The following is an 18,372-nucleotide window of genomic DNA, read 5'->3' on the forward strand; positions in this document are numbered from 1 at the left end:
GGACGGAAACCTGGAAGCAGGAGGAACCTGAATACAGAAGTCATGAGGAATGCTGCTTACTGGCTTGTTCCCCATGGCTTGCTCAGCCTGCTTTCTTATAGAACCCTTGACCACCAGCCCAAGAATGGACCCACCCACAATGGGCTGAGTCACCTTTTATTAATCACTAAGTGTATAACATACCAAAGTGTCGGCTGGCCTCTTGGCTCACTAAGTAGCTGCTCCTCTCAACAATTCTCACCCTGCCTGATACCTTAAACCTTTCCAGCCCAGGAGGACTTTATCAGATGATTCGAGTTTGCGTCAACTTGACATAAAACTAGACAAAACTAGCCAACACAAGCTGGGCAGCATGGTGGCACATGCCTTTAATGCCAGCACAAGAAAGGCAGGGACAGGCCAATCTCTGTGAGTTGAAGGTCAGTATGAGCAACATAGTGAGTTCCAGGACAATCAGGGCAATGTAGAGAGATGTTTCCTCAAGACAAAAACACCCTCCCCTCACAAAAATCTCAAACCTCACAAACAAACAAACACAAAAACTAAAACTAGCCAGCATAAGTAGAACTTTGAAATGTGTCAAACAGGTACTTACTTGTAATACTGAAGGAGCCTGGAGGCCTGAATAAGCTTTGATATGCTGATAGGTGCTACAAGTAGCCACAGGTTCCTTTTGCTAGGGGTAAAGGAAATGACTCCTTTTGGTAGAGGGTGTCAAGTTCCAAAGGGACAAATAGACAAATATGGTGCCTATTAGCATACCAAAGTGTCTGCTGGCCTCTTGGCTCACTCAGGACCTGCTCCTCTCAGCACTTCTTACCCTGCCCTCTACCCTAAACCTCTCCAGCCCAGGCGCTTCACTGTTCTTACCCTGGCTTCTCTTTCCCATATAACCCTGTCATTTTGGCCATTTTCTCTCAGTTTCTCTTCCCCTCCCTTCTCTTCCTCTCTCACTTCTCCCATCTCTTATGGCCAGAACCAGTCTGGACTCTTCCACATGCCCCTGGCAGTTCTCTCCCTCCTTTATCTACAATAAAATTCTTCTTGTCCCTCAACCATACCTTGGAGCAGTCATGTCCTCATTTCATTCAGAGGGGAACTGGCTTCACAAGTTCCTGAAGAATGCTAGCTTTTGTCTAGCCACCAGAGATCCCCCTACAGTACAGGGTAAGACTATTCCTGGACGTTTGAACTGCCTTTTGGAGACCGCGGAATTGGAGTTTCCTTTGGAACTAACACATTGCTTTGTTTTTTCTTGACCCTTTATTCTCACTGAGAATCTCATTTTTTAAATCCTCAATTTCTCTTTTTCAGCCTCCCACTTCTCAGTTGTTGTCAGTCCTTGGCTGCAACTTCTAAAAAGAGTCCCTCCAAACTCTGATCATCTGTCCTGTCCCTATTGCTTTTTCCTTCTGCAAGTCAGTATCTCTTTCTGAGCAGGTCTTGGGGCTTTTCATTCTCCATTATTTCTCCAAGCTGTATATTACTTAAACTTTTCTGAGCAGGAGTAAATGAGCATCTACTCCCACAGACAGAACCCCAATGACAGACTAGAGTGAACCATGCTAGTTTCCTTACAGAGCATGTGTGAGTGCATACAGCCCTCTCTAAACAGCCCCAGCATGGATGATGACTCCCAGAGCTGCACAGGAGTCTCTGCTTCAGCTGCCTTTCCACCCTCTATCCTCCTGCATCATCTGAAGCCACACAGCAATTGACCTGAGATCAACACTGACTGCCTTATGATTCTGACAACAGCAATATGTTATTCCTCTAATTCTTTAAACTCTCTTTGCTATGAATTAAAGGAATGTTTCAAATGATGATGATGATGATCATCTCTCTCTTTCTGTGTATATATATGTGTGTGTGTGTATGTGTGTTTGTGTGTGTGTGTGTGTGTGTGAGAGAGAGAGAGAGAGAGTGTGTGTGTGTGTGTGAGCAAGCATGTGGCCCTGGGGTCTTCTTCAGCATTTTCTCTCCTAGAGAGGATTGCCAGCATAGGGTGCTTACCCTGGTGCTACTAGGTGTATGAGCATCTGGAAGTTGAGTGGTGCACTCTACTGTGTTTTCATTTTCCTTTTTTAACATTTAGAACCCTTATTTCAAATTTTCATTTAACTTAAATTTAATTATTTTTTTAAATATTGCAAAAAAAAAATCACATACCTAAGTTAACCAAACCCAACTATACTCTATGCAATATAAAAATCTTTCTGTGTTTTTCTGTGGAAGGTCTGTTATCAGAGTCTTAGAGTGAAAGGTCCACTCTGGGAGCCCCTGTAGGTTAAGATTATCCACCTAATGTAGGATTAACCTACATCCCCATGTGCCAATCAAAGAGAAGAGTGAAAGACAACAGAAGTCTTTCTATGTAGCCAGTGTAGCCATTGCTGAAAAGAATGATTCAGTACCCCCAAATTTGTTTTTAAGGGGCTGATAGTGTTAATCCTGATATTTGCCAGAGAAAAAACAGTTCCATAAATTTGAAACAAATTTAAAACAAGCTTTAATTAAATACTGACCAGGATGGGTTTTGGTCAAGACTACTCCCTGGGATTCCCAGCTGAGTGGCCATGTGACACATGATGTGGGGTCTATTTAAGGACAAACCCATATGGCCATTCTGTTTTCCCATGTGGCTTTGTTATTTTCCAAGAACTACAACTCCAGCATTCCAGTAAGTTACCTGATCATTGGGCAGGTGGGGCTTAAAAGCTGACTTTTCACTTTAAAATTTTGTAGAAAGGGGCTCCAAAGGTGGGACGTACTTGCAGACAAAGCATGTGACCTTTCGCAGGCCGAGTCTTGAGTGCTTACTGTCTCAGCTCTGGCTCTGCAGGGCTCTGCTGAAAGTTGCACTGCCCAGGAGGAGCAGGACACTTAACGCAGACCAGTGACTGAGGCCCCGGACGCAACCTCAGCACGGAGGCTAATCACCTGTGAAGGGAGGTGGGTGATGACCTGTCCTGCAGACCTCACCGTTGCTGCCGGTTTCAGTTCCTGGTCATCACTCAGCCCTGACCCAGAGTCCAGGGAACATGACTCAGGAGGAAAAGGCAAAGCAGAGCCAGAGGCACAACAGGAGGAGCAGAGTTAGGCCCTGGCTCATGCTGTTCTTCAGGCCCAGAGCTTTCTTTACGTGGAGAATACTTTAGACTCAATAAAGGCCACCCAGCCTAAGCTTGCAGCTCAGTGACCTGGATGGAGCACACATGTATTCTGGGTGCCTGACTTTTTTTTTTAATACTAGTTTGCTTATGTTTTCTGATTTGGTGGGTTTTTTTATGGGATTTCTGTGTAAGCTAATGTTTGTGTCCCTGCATCTATTTTTCTTGCTCTCTCTCTCTCTCTCTCTCCTGTCTATTTTACCTAGTCCAACAAAAATCAAAGGAACTTTAAGAAAAAAGGTGGGTTATTTTGTTTTGTTTTGTTTTGTTTTTGTTTTTTAAGTTTAAAGATGTGATCTAGTCTCTAGTAGTTCTTACAGTTTTTGTTTGAGACAAACCTCATTATGTCACTCTGGCCGGCTTGAAACTCACTATGTAGACCAGGCTGGCCTCAAATTCAGCCTGCTTCTCCCTCCATATATATATATGTGTGTGTGTGTGAATATATATATATATATATTTGCATGCCATTCATATACTTGATTTCTAGTGGATACATTCATAGAATGACTGCACCATAATTTCCTAGGTAAATATTTTCAAAATATGATCTTTACAAACAGTGCTGGATGAGTTCCAGAACCATCAAGGCTACACAGAGAAACCTTTTCTTGAAAATAAAAAATAAATAACTAATATAAATAAAACCAGTGCTGGAATGAACATCTTTATTTCCAAAGCCTCCTCGCTTTGTAGAACGTGCTCATTGGTTAGGTTGCTCTTTGGATGTATGTATTATAGTAAGTATATGGAATGGAAACCCTGTACAGGTCTAAAGGCCTACGAGCCTGTCACCTCTCTTGAATTGGATCGGATGCTTGATTATTCTTCAGCAACACCGATTTAAGGTGAAAATGTTCTTGTGTCTGACGGCATTTTTCTTCTCACTAGCTCCCACTGCATTTCCAGAGGCTCGGACATCTAGTGGCTATGATGGCACTGCTGTGTGGGGACCCACAGAAGGAGGTGGCTGTGGAGGCTGCGGAGGGAATACACTACCTGCTTCATATCACTATGAAACTGAAGTGTAAGACGTTGTGAAATGCAGGTGTAATCTAATCTCTAGCATAGCCATAGGCACCAGCCTCCTCCTGCCCATCTTCCCATGGTCTAAAAATATGTTCTTTAGCAATTCCTAGAGAGAAAGGTACGTAGTCCATGGGTAGAGAGGATTCGTTGGTGGCTGTGGTGGTTTGGATCACTCCCATAGGCACATATATTTGAATGTTTTGTCACCAGTCAGTGGTTCCATTTGAGGAGGTTTAGAAGGTGTGGCCTTATTGGAGGATTGATTTTGAGGTTTCTAGTCTTTCTCTCTTAGTATATGGATTAAGATGTAGTTCTTAGCTGCTTCTTCAGCACCATGCCTCCATGCTCTCTGCCATGATGATAATGAACTAAGCCTCTGAAGCTGTAAGCAAGTCCCCCAGTTAAATGCTTTTCATTACAAGAGTTGCCTTGGTCTTAGTGTGTCTTAATAGTAACACAACAGTGACTGAGACACTGACTTCAACCATACCACTGGCATGAACCTCCTCTCATTGCCCACTATCTCCATGGCTGTGGAGTAACCAGACAGGTGGCTATAAAAACAAACTGGAATGATTGGTTTGGTCAACAGTAGAGAGAGGTCCTTGCCATCATTTGGGGCTCCCTATTTTATTTATCCCATAACTATTTATTTAGAGCTGATTGGGATTCAGTAATGTGCTGGTTTTTTTTTTTTTAATTTTATTTTATGCGCATTACTGTGAAGGTGTCAGATCCCTTGGAATTGGAGTTACAGACAATTGTGAGGCACCATGTGGGTGCTGGGAATTGAACCCGGGTCCTTTGGAAGAGCACACAGTGCTCTTAACCACTGAGCCATCTCTCCAACCCATGCTGGCTTGTTTTATGTTAACTTGACACAAGCTAAAGTCATCTGAGAGGAGGAAACCTAAATTAAGAAAATGCCTCCATAAGATTGGGCAGTAGGAAAAAAAAAAAAAAAAAAAAAAAAAAAAAAAAAAAAAAAAAAAAAGATTGGGCAGTAGGCAAGCTTGTAGGGCATTTCTTAATTAGTGATTGATGTGGCCAGGCCCCGCCCATTGTGGGTGGGGCCATCCCTGGGCTGTTGGAAAGCAGACTGAGCAAGCCATGATGAGCAAGCCAGTAAACAGTACCCATTCATGGCCTCTGCACCAGCTCCTGGCTCCAGTTCCGGCCCTGGGTGAGTTCTTGTCCTGACTTTTCTTCAGTGACAAGCAGTGAGTAATATGGAAGTGTAAGCTAAATAAACCCCCTTTCTGTCCAAGTTTCTTTGTTCATGGTGTTTATTACGACAGTAGAAACTGCAACTAGGTTACAGAGCCCTAAATCTTTCTATCACAGTCTAGTGGGGAATCCTAGAGCCAAGGGGAAATTACAGAAACATGAGTAAGAGTCAAATGAGTTGTGGGATTCAGAAAAGGCTTTCTGAGCCTTTCCCAGCACTCGGGAGACAGAAGCAGGCAGATCTTTGTGAGGCCATGCTAGTCTACACAGACAGAGAGTTCCAAGACAGCTAAAGCTATTACACAGAGAAACCCTGTCTCCAAAAACAAACAAACAAAAACAAAACAAACAGAAAAAAACAATAACAACAAATAGGCTTTCTGAAAATGATGTGAAGAATGAAGAGCAATCAAGCAGGTGAACAGGTAAGAAAGGCAGGCAGAAGAAAAACAGCATAGCAAGGGCCCTCAGAGATAGATAGATAGATAGATAGATAGATAGATAGATAGATAGATAGATAGAGTATATATTGACAATAGCCGGGGCAAGAGGATAGCAAGCAAGGGAGAGAGATAGAGTAGAGGGGCAAGGGAAAACCTTGCTCTTATGAACAGAACACACTGGTAATAGGGATTGAGGGAGCCTGCAGGGTCAGTATGGGCTTGGATATGGAGCTACAGTTATGTGTCAATGGAGAGCAATATACCCTTTCTGCCAGAGGTAAGGGAAACGACTCCTTTTAGCAGATGGGAACAAATTCTTAAGGAATACTGGCTTGGTTCAGTTTGATTTGGTTTTGGTTTTGGTTTTTTGGATACAAGGTCTCACTGTGTAGCTCTGGCTGTCCTGGTGCTCACTATGTAGACCAGGCTTGCCTAAAACTCATAGAGATTACCCTGCCTCTGCCTCCCAAGTGCTGGGATTAAAAGCGTGTGCCACTGTGCCCAGCTAGGAATGCTGGCTTTTTATCCAACCTGTAGTCTGATTTGAGCTCATTTCTGGATATTTGGACAGCCTGAGACCTAATAATTCAATTTTTGACTCATCAAATATTTACAGTGACCCATCCAGCAGTATGAAGTTACATTAAAACATGGGAAACAAGTTGGGCATGGTGGCACACGTCTTTAATCCCAGCCCTCAGGAGGCAGAAGAAAGCTGATCCCTGTGACTTTGAGACCAGCCTGATCTATAATATTAAGTTCCAGGACAGCCAGGGTCATCTAGAGAGATCCTGTCTCAAAAGAACAAAACAACAACAAAAACAACACATGTAAGAAACAAGGCAGCATGAGGAGAGTAGGCAACTCAACAGTCAGCAGATTGAGCTGCATAGGAAGGTGTGTGATCAGCAAGTTTCGTCAGTATTTAAACCTCAGAGGACACCTCAAAACTCCCCTCCTGTGTGGTAGCACTGTAGCCTTCTGATTGTGTACTCAGCAAATCACTCCAAATCTCAGCTTTTACAAAAACCCTTTTTCATTTCCATTTCATTTTTCATTTCATTTGGCTGTTTGTATATATTGTTTACAAGGAAGAGGGTGGGACCTGCCTGCAAATTAGATTATTTCCTTGAAGTGAAAACCAGGGATTGAGTACACACCAGAGATCAGAAAGTTTTACAAAATGAGTAAGAAGGAAGTGAAGCAGAGCATAATAACAATCCACTTTCTTCTTAGCTATCACACAGGATGGAGACAATGGCAAGAACTTGAGAGAAACTTTGAAAAAATGCAAGGAGCTGCTGGAGCACTATAGAGTCAAACGATGCTACTGTTGTGCCTACAGAATTGTCCAGGTAAATAGAGTGCTTAGATGCATCCAGACAGCCTGAAGTGCTAGCAAGGAGGGGAAAAGCCAGAGTCGTGTTTGTTCATGGAAATGGGAGATGGTATAAATCACGTTGGAAAATTCTTTTTGTTTCATTTCTTATAAAACAAACCACAGAGATTGTTCAGGAAATGTGCTCTGTAAATATTCTGGATTTACAAATAAAGTACCATATGCATGACTTTACACAATAGCTTTCTTTCTTTCTCCATGGTCCATGCTGTCCCTAGAGGTCATGTTGGTCTCTGTGGTCTGTGCTGCTGCTCCAGGCTGTGTTGTGGTCCAAGGTTCATGTGGATGCCTATGGTCTGGGCTGCTGATGGAGGCCAGATTGATACTGAGACCCATGCTTCTGCAGGAGGCTGGTAGAAGTCCATAGTCTGATACTACAGTGTCTGTTGTGTGGGTTGCTGCTGGGGGCCAGGCTGATGTGGTTGGCCTGTGCCGCCACCTGAGACCATTTGATGTCCATGGACCATGCTGCTGTTTAGGGCCATGTTGGAGGCCTGTGGTCCTGCTGCAGCCAGGGGCTGTGTTGATGTCCGTGGCCCATGTTCCCATTGAAGGCCATGCAGATATTTGTAGCCTGTGCTGCCCCTGAAGCCACGTGGATGTCAGTGGCCTGTGCTGCTGCTGAAGGCCATGTTGGCGGTCCACAGTCCTGCTGCAGCTGGGAGCCTGTGTTACCACCCAAGACAAGGCAGAATGCCCCCGGTTTGTGCCATTGCCTGAAGCCATGTTGACATCTGTGGTCTGTGCTTTGGCTAAGAGCCATACTGATGTCTGTAGTCTGAGCTGTGGTCAGAGACAATGTTGAGCTGATGGAGGCTGTGTGGTTATCCTTGATCTGTACTAACCCCTGAAGACATGTCGATGTTCATGATCCAGACTACTGCTGGGAACCATATTGGTGTCTGTGGCCTGTGCACCTGAGTCCATGTTGACGTCTGTGGCCTGTGCTGCCACTAAGGGCAATAACATTGTCTGTGGCCCTTGCTGCGATAGAGAGCTGTGTTGTCTGTGGTCTGAGCTGCTCTGTGGGCTGCGCTGATGCTAGAGGCTGTGTGGGTGTCCATGGTTCATGCTCCTGTGACCATAGAGGGCAAGGAAGCTACTTTTGTAGTGGTGTTGATGTGTACAGACTCACAGTTGAGAAAATGGGTCATAGAAGGCTTCTGTGACAAGCCCTAGCCCCAGCCCACTCCACCCCCCAAAAAGTAAAGTCTGAACAGGAAGCCATTGAAGACAACTCTTAAAAATTGTGATGAGGGAGCTGGTGAGATGGCTCAGTGGTTAAGAGCACTATCTGCTCTTCCAAAGGTCATGAGTTCAATTCCCAGCAACCACATGGTGGCTCACAACCATCTATAATGTGAACTGATTCCCTCTTCTGGCAGGTGTAAATGCAGATAGAACACTCATATAAATAAAATAAATAAATCTTTAAAAAAAATTGTGATGAGGATGCTGGAGTGTGGCTCTTCACAATTGATGGCCTTTGGCTAGAGGTATAGGTGGGGAAAGGCTCAGTTTTCTTTAAGGAGCTGACCGCTGGAAATTTGACTTTACTACAATGATTATATGGGCAACACAAATTGGACTTGTGTTTCTTTTTGTTTGTTTGTATGTTTTTTTCTTTCTTCTTTTTCTTGGGACAGGTCACAAGGGTGGGGGACAGACCTGGGAGGACTGGGAAGTGAGTGCAATTAGGGTGTATTATGTGAAATTCTCAAATAATCAATAAAAATATTATGTTGGGTTAAAAAAAGGAAAATCCCTCACAGATGTACCCAGCTGCATGAGTTTTAGTTAATTCCAGATGTAGTCAAGTTGATGACAGAGAATCATAGCCACCACAGTAAATAAGCTAGTAATAGATAGCTTTCTCTCTCCCTCCCTTTTGCTCCCTCTTGCTCTTCCCTCTCCCTCTTTCGATGCTGGAACACTGGGCTTCACACATCCTAGGCAAACACTGAGTTATAGTCCCAGCCCATACCATATATCTTGAAAGTTCATTTTTCCTAAATCATTGCAGGTTTTTGAAGTTTTTCTTGATTCTCAAGAGCTTGGGCAGTTTGTAATGACTACCTTGGACAGCCTGAAAAGCCTCCCACATCCCTGTATCCAGCAGACAGCAGGAGAGTTGCTGATAAGTTTGGTGAAGAGTGCAGAGGCTCGATTTGAGAAGGTAAAAACTCAGGGCCATTTTTTGGGTTTGAAATAGCAGCAAGCCCTGTCTCCATTCTGCAGCTGGGGAGGTCCAGCCGCCATTTATGCTCAGCTGAAAGCAGGCACTAGTGGGGCCAAGACCAAAGCCTTCTTCTGTCCACAAACATTCCTCCATTCAGTAAGCACGTACTCACCAGCCCCTATGCCAGACAATGAAATTTAAAGCTTAAGGTGTGGGGATTGGGAAATAGCTCAGTGGTAAAGTGTTATAAACAGGAGGACCTCTGCTCAGATCCCTGTACCCATGTAAAACTCCAGGCATGGTCCATGGTCATGAGCATCCATGACTCTAGCGCAGAGAGACAGAACTAGGCAAATTCCTAGAGCTTGCTGGGCAGCAGGTCTAGCTGAAACAGTGAACTCAGGTTGATTGATTTTGATCATGTCTCAAAAAAAAAAAAAAAAAAAAAAAGAAGAAGAAGAAGAAAAGAAAAGAAAGTGGGGGTTGATTAAGAAAGATGTCTTAGCCCGGCACAGTGGCACACACCTGTGATCCTAGCACTCAGGGAGGCAGAGACAGGCAGATCTCTGTAAGTTCAAGGCAAGCCTAGTCTATAAAGGAAGTCCAGGACAGCCAAGACTACACAGAAAAACCCTGTCTTGGGAAAAAAAAAAAAAAAAAAAAAAAGACATCTTTGGGCCGGAGAAATAGCTCAGCCATTAAAGGCTCACAATCAAAAATATTAGAAAGATATCTTTGACATCAATCTCTGGCCTCCACAAGTACACACACGGACACATGCTCACACTGATATATACACCTGAACCCACCCCCCCTTTGCCTCTCTGTCTCTTTGCCTCTCTCTCTGAGGTGTGCTCAGCAAAGAAGAGGATTTCTCTAGGAAGATGTAATTGATGAATATGAGGTTGGAATTCAGTGCAAATTCTGGTTCTGATGAATTAAAGCTATCAAGTTAAGACAGAAGACAGCCAGAAGTGACTTTGGAAGGAGACCAGCTTTCCCCAATATCAAGAGAACTTACCTAAATATAGTTAAAACATAGACATCAAGAAGTAACAAAGCGGGGCTGGAGAGATGGCTCAGTGGTTAAGAGCACTTTCAAAGGACACAGGTTCTATTCCCAGCACCTACATGGTGGCTCATGACTGTCTATAATACCCATCCCAAGGCATCTGACACCTTAAACTAATGCACATAAAATAAAGTTAAATAAAAAAATAACAAAGGAAAGAAACAATTTAATTTTATTATCTAAAATAAAAAAGGGCAGAACTGGGGTCCAGTGAGATAGCTCCATGAGTCAAAGTGATTGCTGCACAAGCCTGATGACCTGGGTTAAGTCCCCGGATCTCAGGTGGGAAGAGAAGACAGTGCTGTCCTCTGACCTCCATGTGCACACACATGGCATGTGTGCAGTCTTACACATGCAGCAATAGTAATTCTTTTTAATAAAAGGACAGAGCTAAGTGTGCTGTTGAATGCCTATAATCCCAGCACTTAGAAGGCTAAGACAAGAAGATCAAGGGGGTGAGGCTGGCCAGGCTAGGCTACTAGGCAAAACTTTGTCATAAAAAAAATTAATTAATCATCTGTCTTAATTAAACATAGAAGGATACAGAAGTAGCTAAAAGTGTAAGTATAGTTATTCCTGAGGAGGAAAGTGAGACTTGAAGAGCCACTGGCATTTTTTTTGTTTGTTTTTCTGTATAATCCTGGCTGTCCTAGACTCACTCTGTAGACTAGGCTGTCTTTGAACTCTCAGAGATCCAACTGCCTCTGCCTCCAGACTGCTGGATTGAAGGCCATGATTTCCAGTGCCCCTGGCATTTTAAACCTCTCCTTGTTTTCTTAAGAGTGAAAGTGAAGGGGCAGTTGTCCATGTATAAAGTCCCCGTTCAATACACTGCACAACAATCTCAAAAAGAAAGGCCATGTTAAAATGATAAGAACCCATTTTTTTAAAACCTATGAAAATAACAAAGACATTCAGGGGGTGGTGGCACACTCCTTCAATCAAAGCGCTGAGGAGCCAGAGGCAGGCAGACAGTCTGAGGCTATCCTGTCTACAGAAAGGGTTCTAAGATGGCCAGGGATACACAGAGAAACCCTGTTTTAAAAACCAAAAAGTAAGAAAATAGCCAAAGATACAACAGGAGCACTTGAGGAGGGCAGTCAGATGGCTCCTGGATGGTTCAGGAGCCTTCAGTGGCCAGAAGGCCAACCTTGAAAAGCTTTTCCAGAGGATTGATCACATTATTTCATAATGATATATTTGCTAAAATGTTTATGTGACATATTCTTACCATAAAGTGATTCGACTGTATTAAATAATTACAAAAAATACACATTCTGAATGTATAGGAAATCTGGACGCAGTATAGTTTCTATGCTGGCTCACTGACTGACAGTGACAACCAAGACCATGTTTTTCTTTATTTCTGTCCATGAGGTCGTGAGGCAGGCATAGCTGAGACTTCATGAGCAGACAGAGAAGATAATCCAGAAAGATGATGCTTCCTTCTTGTCCCTTTATTAAAGGCAGAAAATCTCCCTCAGGCCCCCAGAGGGTTATCCCTCTGTTTCTGTGGCTAGAATTATACCCCCCACCCCCATCCTTCAGCCACCTTCTGGCTACTGGGAATGACAGCCATTTTATGCAGGGTGAATAGTCAAGCAGAGGGGGAATTGGCCGAACCCCAGCTTCTGCTTCCCATAAGACCTCAGAGGATGGTGGATGTGGGCTCTCTTGCCATAGCATGACATTTATTAGCTTGTTAACATCACTTTGTAATCATTGATCAAAAATCAGAAAAAATACAGGAGTGGGGAAAAGTGTCCTCATTTCTCAGGGACAACAGCTGGTGGCTCTTTTACATCCTTCCAAATCTTTCCTTTCCTTCTTTCTTTTCTTCTTCCCCTGTGTTTTCTTTTTGTGGTGCTGTTTGAACCCAGGCCCTATGCATGCCAAGCAAGCATTCTACACCTTCTAGGCCTTTCCTTTTATCAGCCCCCCTCGACCACCCACTTGCTTACCTCTAGTGTTGAGAATCAGATATCAAATCCAGGTTCTCATCTATGCCAGGGCAAACACTCCGCAACTCAACTACAGCTCCGCCCCATCCAAATATTTTTGTATACATACATTCATATATACTGTTTTTTTGAGGCAGGATCTCTCTCTATAGCCTTGGTTGTCCTTGTACTCACAATGTAGACCAGGCTGGCCTCAAACTCACAGAGACCCACCTGCTAAGGTGTGCGCCACCTCTGCCCAGCTCATGATTGGAAAGTTTTAACTGTTATTTCTGCAGTGCTCAAGGATCAGATCTTGGTCCCCATACATGCTAGGCAAGTACTTTAGCAGTAAACTGAACCCTGAGCATCCTAAACTTTACCAACCCAAAAATATTTTGTCTTCTACCCCCCTTCAAAGGCCTCTCAGAAGTGGCTACAAAGAATCTATAATTGTCCTTCAGGATTAAGGTCTTAGTGATGTCCTTTTTCCTCTTCAGGTGCCAGAAATAATAGGCGTTATCTGTGCTCGGCTGTCAATAATCACGCTGCCTAGTGTCCGGCAACAAATTATAAATACTGTGAGTTTGTTTATCTCCAGACCGAAGTACACAGATATAGTGCTCAGCCACCTCTTATGTCATCCAGTACCATATGACAGGTAATAGAACCCTGTACAGCTTCTGTATTAAACTGGGGCCACAGCCCATCTCTGAGTACAGTGAAACGTGGGTGCTAATGAGACACCTGTAAAGGAGATTAGATATAGATAGGTTCCTAAGAAGATGTTCTAGAGGATGAATGGAAGGAATTCTTCAAAAAAGTTAAAGTAATGAAAAAAAGAAAGAGAAAGGAAGAAAGAAAGAGAGAGAGAGAGAGAAAGAAAAGGAAGGAAGGAAGGAAGGAAGGAAGGAAGGAAGGAAGGAAGGAGAAAGAAACAAGCCAACTGGTGGTGGAGTAACAAAGCGGTATGACCTCATACAGTATAGGACCTTGGTTGGATCTTAGATCAACACGAAAGCTGTAAATGAAAATGGCATCTGTACTTGATTCTTTTTTGTTTTTTTAAGAGGGGTCAAGAGTTGAGATAGTGACTTACTATGTACACCTGGCTGGCCTGGAATTCATTATGTAGACAAGGCTCATTTGAAACTCACGCAAAGTGCTGGGATTGTAGGCATGTTGCCACCACACCCGACTCTAGTAGATTCTTGAATTAATATGATCTGTTTATGTGTAAAGTTATACTGTTTGTGCAGAAGGACATCCCAGTTGTGAGAAGATAGTTACTAAAGCATACAGGTAATTCAGCCCTTGAGGAACTGAGTCAGGAGGATGCAGAGTTCAAGGCCAGACTGGCCTACATAGTGAGAGCCTGTCTAAATAAATAGATACAGATAGACAGGTACTAAAGTTGTTTAGGGAGGAAATCTAGAATGTTGGCACCTCACTTGCAGAATGCATTCAAGAATGATTTTACCCCAAGTAAATAAATAGATCCATTAAAAAAAAAAAAAAAAGAAAGTCTAAGTATATACGTAGGGAAGAACAGGGTCCTACAGAGTTCTTTTGTTTTGTTTGTTTGTTTTTTTAGCTGTTTTCACACTGTAGCTCTAAGCCTTTGAGTCTAAGAGGTATATATGGGGAAGTCAGTAACACTTGAGGAGAGACACCCCCCATACCCTTTTATCCAGGGCAGTGTCAACTTTTGTCAATCTGTGCAAATCCTGTCTGTTGAACCTGGGGTCTGAGGACCTGAGAGAATGGGGAAGACTGCGGTCTAATGCTGTAGAGAACCTTACTCCAGAGTCACAGTCTAGGAAACAGACTTAAGAGGGAATGCTGCCCTGTCAGAATACGGTCAGCATGACCCGTGGTGAGCAATGACTTGGGGCAGAAGACCTTTTACTTTTATAAAAGTACAGTGTATTTTTATATCCAAATTAACAACAACAACAAAAAGCAATAATCCAAGGAAGGTTGTTTGAGTTCAGAAAAAAAAAAAAAAAAACATGGTCAGAAAAACATGTCAATAAATGCAAGAAGCACATACTACATACTAACAGTAGCCTTTCCCGAGTGTTCTTGGGACATACCAGTTTGAACACCATTGCCTGGCATGTGCTATAGTTATATCTAGGAAGGCAGGAAAGCAAGGCAGAAGGCATATCCAGCTTTAGGATACACTGACCAGATTGGGTTCTATAGCTCTGTTCTGATATTCAACAAGAATAAACATGTTTTATAAATTGAATGTAAACTGGTCAGTGGTGGCACATGCCCTTAATCCCAGCAGAGGCAGAGAGGCAGAGAGGCAGAGAGGCAGAGAGGCAGAGGAGGCAGAGGAGGCAGAGGAGGCAGAGGAGGCAGAGGAGGCAGAGGAGGCAGAGGAGGCAGAGGAGGCAGAGGCAGAGGAGGAAGAGAGGCAGAGGAAGAGGAGGAAGAGAGGCAGAGGAGGCAGAGAGGCAGAGGCAGAAAGGCAAGAGGCAGAGAGGCAGAGGCAGAATGATCTCAGTGAGTTTGAGGCCAGCCTGGTTTACAAAGTGAGTTCCAGGACAGCCAAGGCTACACAGAGAAACACTGTCTCGAAAAATCAAAATAAATAAATAATTAAAAGAAATGAATGTAAATATTTGTCTCTGGAGGAACAAAATCATGTCCAAGAACAATCCATGGAACCAAGTGCACCTGAGGTAAAAGACCCTCTGCCTTTTTTTCTGGATGCCTCTCTCATAGTCCCCAGGACATTGCTTACCATGGGACATACTTTTGTTCTGACACTATAGCGCCCCCCTTTTAATCTGTTTCCTATATTGTGATTCTGAGCAACTGTTGTATTTCAAAGAAGTGCTATTCTGCTTTAACCTGTTTGAAAACTGCTCTTTTGTATGAGTGACTCTCTGTGATGTCCTGTGTAGCGCTGGTGCTCTCCATGAACTGCATGCTTACTACTCAGTCAGATGGCAGGGACTGCCCTTCCAGAGGAGAGAAATACATTAATATGGACATTCATGTGGATTTTAAAATATTCTTTTATACATGTCTCTATTAAATTGCTCTTAAGTCTTTGGCCCTTCCCGTAGCTTGTTTGTACTGGATCCGTATGTGAAATCAGTCTAAGGAAGGCTGGGCAGACAGGTGGGCAGTGAAGGCTTATCAGATACGAGGGGCCTGCCTTTCTTCTTTCTTCTTTTTTTTTAAGACAGGTGAGAGCTGCCATGTTGGTTCTGAGAATTGAACCTGGGTCCTCTGAGAGAGCAATCAGTCTTCTTAACCACTGCGCCACCTCTCCAACCCCAAGGGGTCTTTCTGTAGAGATGGATGAGTTCTAAAATTGGACTGTGTTGGTAGCTTCACAGATAGAGCACACTGAAGTGCTTTTTAAATGATCAGATAGATAACAGTGATGTATTGGGTAGAATAGTGGAGTCCATACTTCAGGAGAAGCCTTTGAAGACTTTCATGGTAGTGACACAGCTGGATCTCTCTGAATTCAAGGCTAGCCTGGTCTACATAGTGGGTTCCAGGCCAGCCAGGGCTGCATAGTGAGACCCTATTCTAAAAAAAAGGTAATTGAATGGCTTGAGATGTGCCTTTTTCCTCTGACTCTGGTGGAGATGGATTACAGGTTGTGCTGCTGTATAGGAGTCAGGGCAGGCAGCCCCCGAATATCCTCAGAGGTAGAGAAGAGAGGGATTAGAGAACAGAAGTGTCTGTGGACCTGCCCACTAAACGGGGAAAGGAGCGGTAAGACAGAAGGCACTGGCCAAGCTGGCTTAGGAGGTAGGGGCCAGGTTGACCACATCATCACCTTCTAAAGCAGGAACTGCTTTACATTGCCGACAAGCTCTGTAGGGAGTGAGATGCTTGGGAAATTTATCTTGTTACTACAGGTCCAGAAAAAGACAGCTCAGAGCAAAGACGTGACAGCATCCCGACTTCTCTGTTCTGTTCTTGTGCATCTCGAAAGCAGCCAATAGGCTGTTCCTTTCTGTTCACAAGGAAGATAGTGTGTGTTTCAAAGGTGTGCCTCCTCCCAGTCTTCTAATACAGTCATTAAGCATTGTATGGAACTAATGTATCAGAACCTCCCATGAAGTGTGCTAAGAAAAGGTATCTTCCAGGCATCAGATTAATCAAGATCCTATTGGAAGTAGCAAAGATTCCAAACTAGCATAAGGAATCATAGGCCTATGGCATTTGAAAGTCACAAATTCTGTCCTTTGTTTTATTGGAGTTCCATCCATCTCTTCCTCTTCAGTGGACTGGCATACTGGTTTAATAACAAAGTTTAATAACTTCTTATCGTTCTGATAAAGAATGACAGAGTGGCTCAGTGTATGATGCCAGGAGAGTTAAGTGGATCAGTTGTGAACATTGTGGAGGACCAGGAAACAGAGAGCAAGGCCAGAATCAGGGTCGACATAACTTTCAAAGCCCTTCCTCTAGTGACCTATTTTCTGCCACGTGGGACCCACCTCCTAAATCAATGGTTTTCACTCTTCCTAGTACAGTTTCAGTCTTCTTTAATACAGTTCCTCATGTTACAGCGACCCCAAACCATGCAATTATTTTGCTGCTGTTATGAATCATAGTGTAAGCATCTGATATGCAGGATAGCTGATACATACCCCTGTGAAAGGGTCATTTGACCTCAAAGATGACATGACCCACAGGTTGAGGACCACCGAAAATCTGTCCTTGAATTCTCAGGCTTCCTGCCTCATATCTCCTGAACTTCTCGTATGTTTTTATTTTATTTTATTTTATTTTATTTTATTTTATTTATTTTAATTTTTTAAGACAGAGCCTCACTCTTACTGTATAGGTCAAGCTGACCTTTAACTCACAGAGATACCTGCTTCTAAATCCTGAGTTCTAGGATTAAAATTACTTTTTAAATTAAAAATTTAATATAAAATTATATATATAATACTTATGAGCTAGTTGTGTACTACCACACATGTATTTTACATAGATATATTTCATATTTTATTTCTGCGTGTGTGTGTGTGTGCGTGTGCACTTGGGTAGGGGCATACAAGCCATGGCTGGAGTATAGGTCAGAATACAACTTGTGGAAGTTAGTTCTCTTCTTCTACCCTGTGGGTCCTGGGGATCAAACTTAGGTCATCAGGCTTGGCAGCAAGTGCTTTTGCCTGCAGATCAATTTCGTTAGTGCAATATTTTAAACAAACTCTGTAGATGATCTGTTTTGTACTAAACCCTGTGAGTTGCTGACATGAGGGCTATATACTTTCTATGCCTGTGCATTCCCAGCATGCTTAGAATGTGCGGCAAATTAGAGCACTTGGGAGTGAGTCCTCATAAGGCTTTGCTTCTCAAAGTCCTTTGCTTACTGCCTCAGAATCACAGACAACAGAGGACTTGCTTATGCTTCTTCTGGGATGCACGTTTACACTCTGTCATCTTCTTACACGCTTTGCTGTGAGCCTTTTACCAGGCCACATGCCTTTTGAGGCTGCCTTCCCTTCAGGCGTGCTTGGGGTCTTCTTTCTTTGTTTTATTCTCAGATTAGAATGACTAAACTAGAGGCGAGAGTGCTGAGTCATACTTGCAACCCCAGAAAGTATGACCCAGCAAGGCTGAGTCAGGAGGCCCTCTGTAAACTGAGGCCAGCCTTAGTCTGTTTAGGTCCTCCCAGGACAGTCTTAGCCACAGAGTGAAGGCTATATAGAAACAAAACCAACCGAAAGGCAGGATTACTAAGGTATGCATAGTGTCTGAGAGTCCCAGCATGCAGAGTCCAGCATGCTGAGATGCCAAGGCAGATTCTGAAAACTAGAGGACAGATTAACTTTGAGATGTAGTTTACAGTAGTGTGCTTGTCTAGATGCATGAGGCTCTAGGTTAAGTCCCCAGCACTGGGATAAAAGACAAGGGATTGGGCTA

The 18,372-nt window shown here is 43.4% G+C and overlaps 1 protein-coding gene across 1 annotated transcript in view; it reads left to right on the plus strand.

Moving 5' to 3' along the window:
* Window positions 1-18,372, plus strand: part of Mroh8 (maestro heat like repeat family member 8) — a 57,851-nt gene that overhangs the window by 22,847 nt on the left and 16,632 nt on the right. Inside the window, exons 9-12 of the mRNA XM_021664087.2 lie at window positions 4,062-4,197; window positions 7,106-7,224; window positions 9,292-9,444; window positions 12,960-13,120. Of these exons, the coding sequence (XP_021519762.1) occupies window positions 4,062-4,197; window positions 7,106-7,224; window positions 9,292-9,444; window positions 12,960-13,120 (569 nt within the window). The remainder of the gene's footprint in view (window positions 1-4,061; window positions 4,198-7,105; window positions 7,225-9,291; window positions 9,445-12,959; window positions 13,121-18,372) is intronic.

Source organism: Meriones unguiculatus, chromosome 4 (assembly GCF_030254825.1).
Source record: "Meriones unguiculatus strain TT.TT164.6M chromosome 4, Bangor_MerUng_6.1, whole genome shotgun sequence".
Lineage (NCBI taxonomy): Eukaryota > Metazoa > Chordata > Mammalia > Rodentia > Muridae > Meriones > Meriones unguiculatus.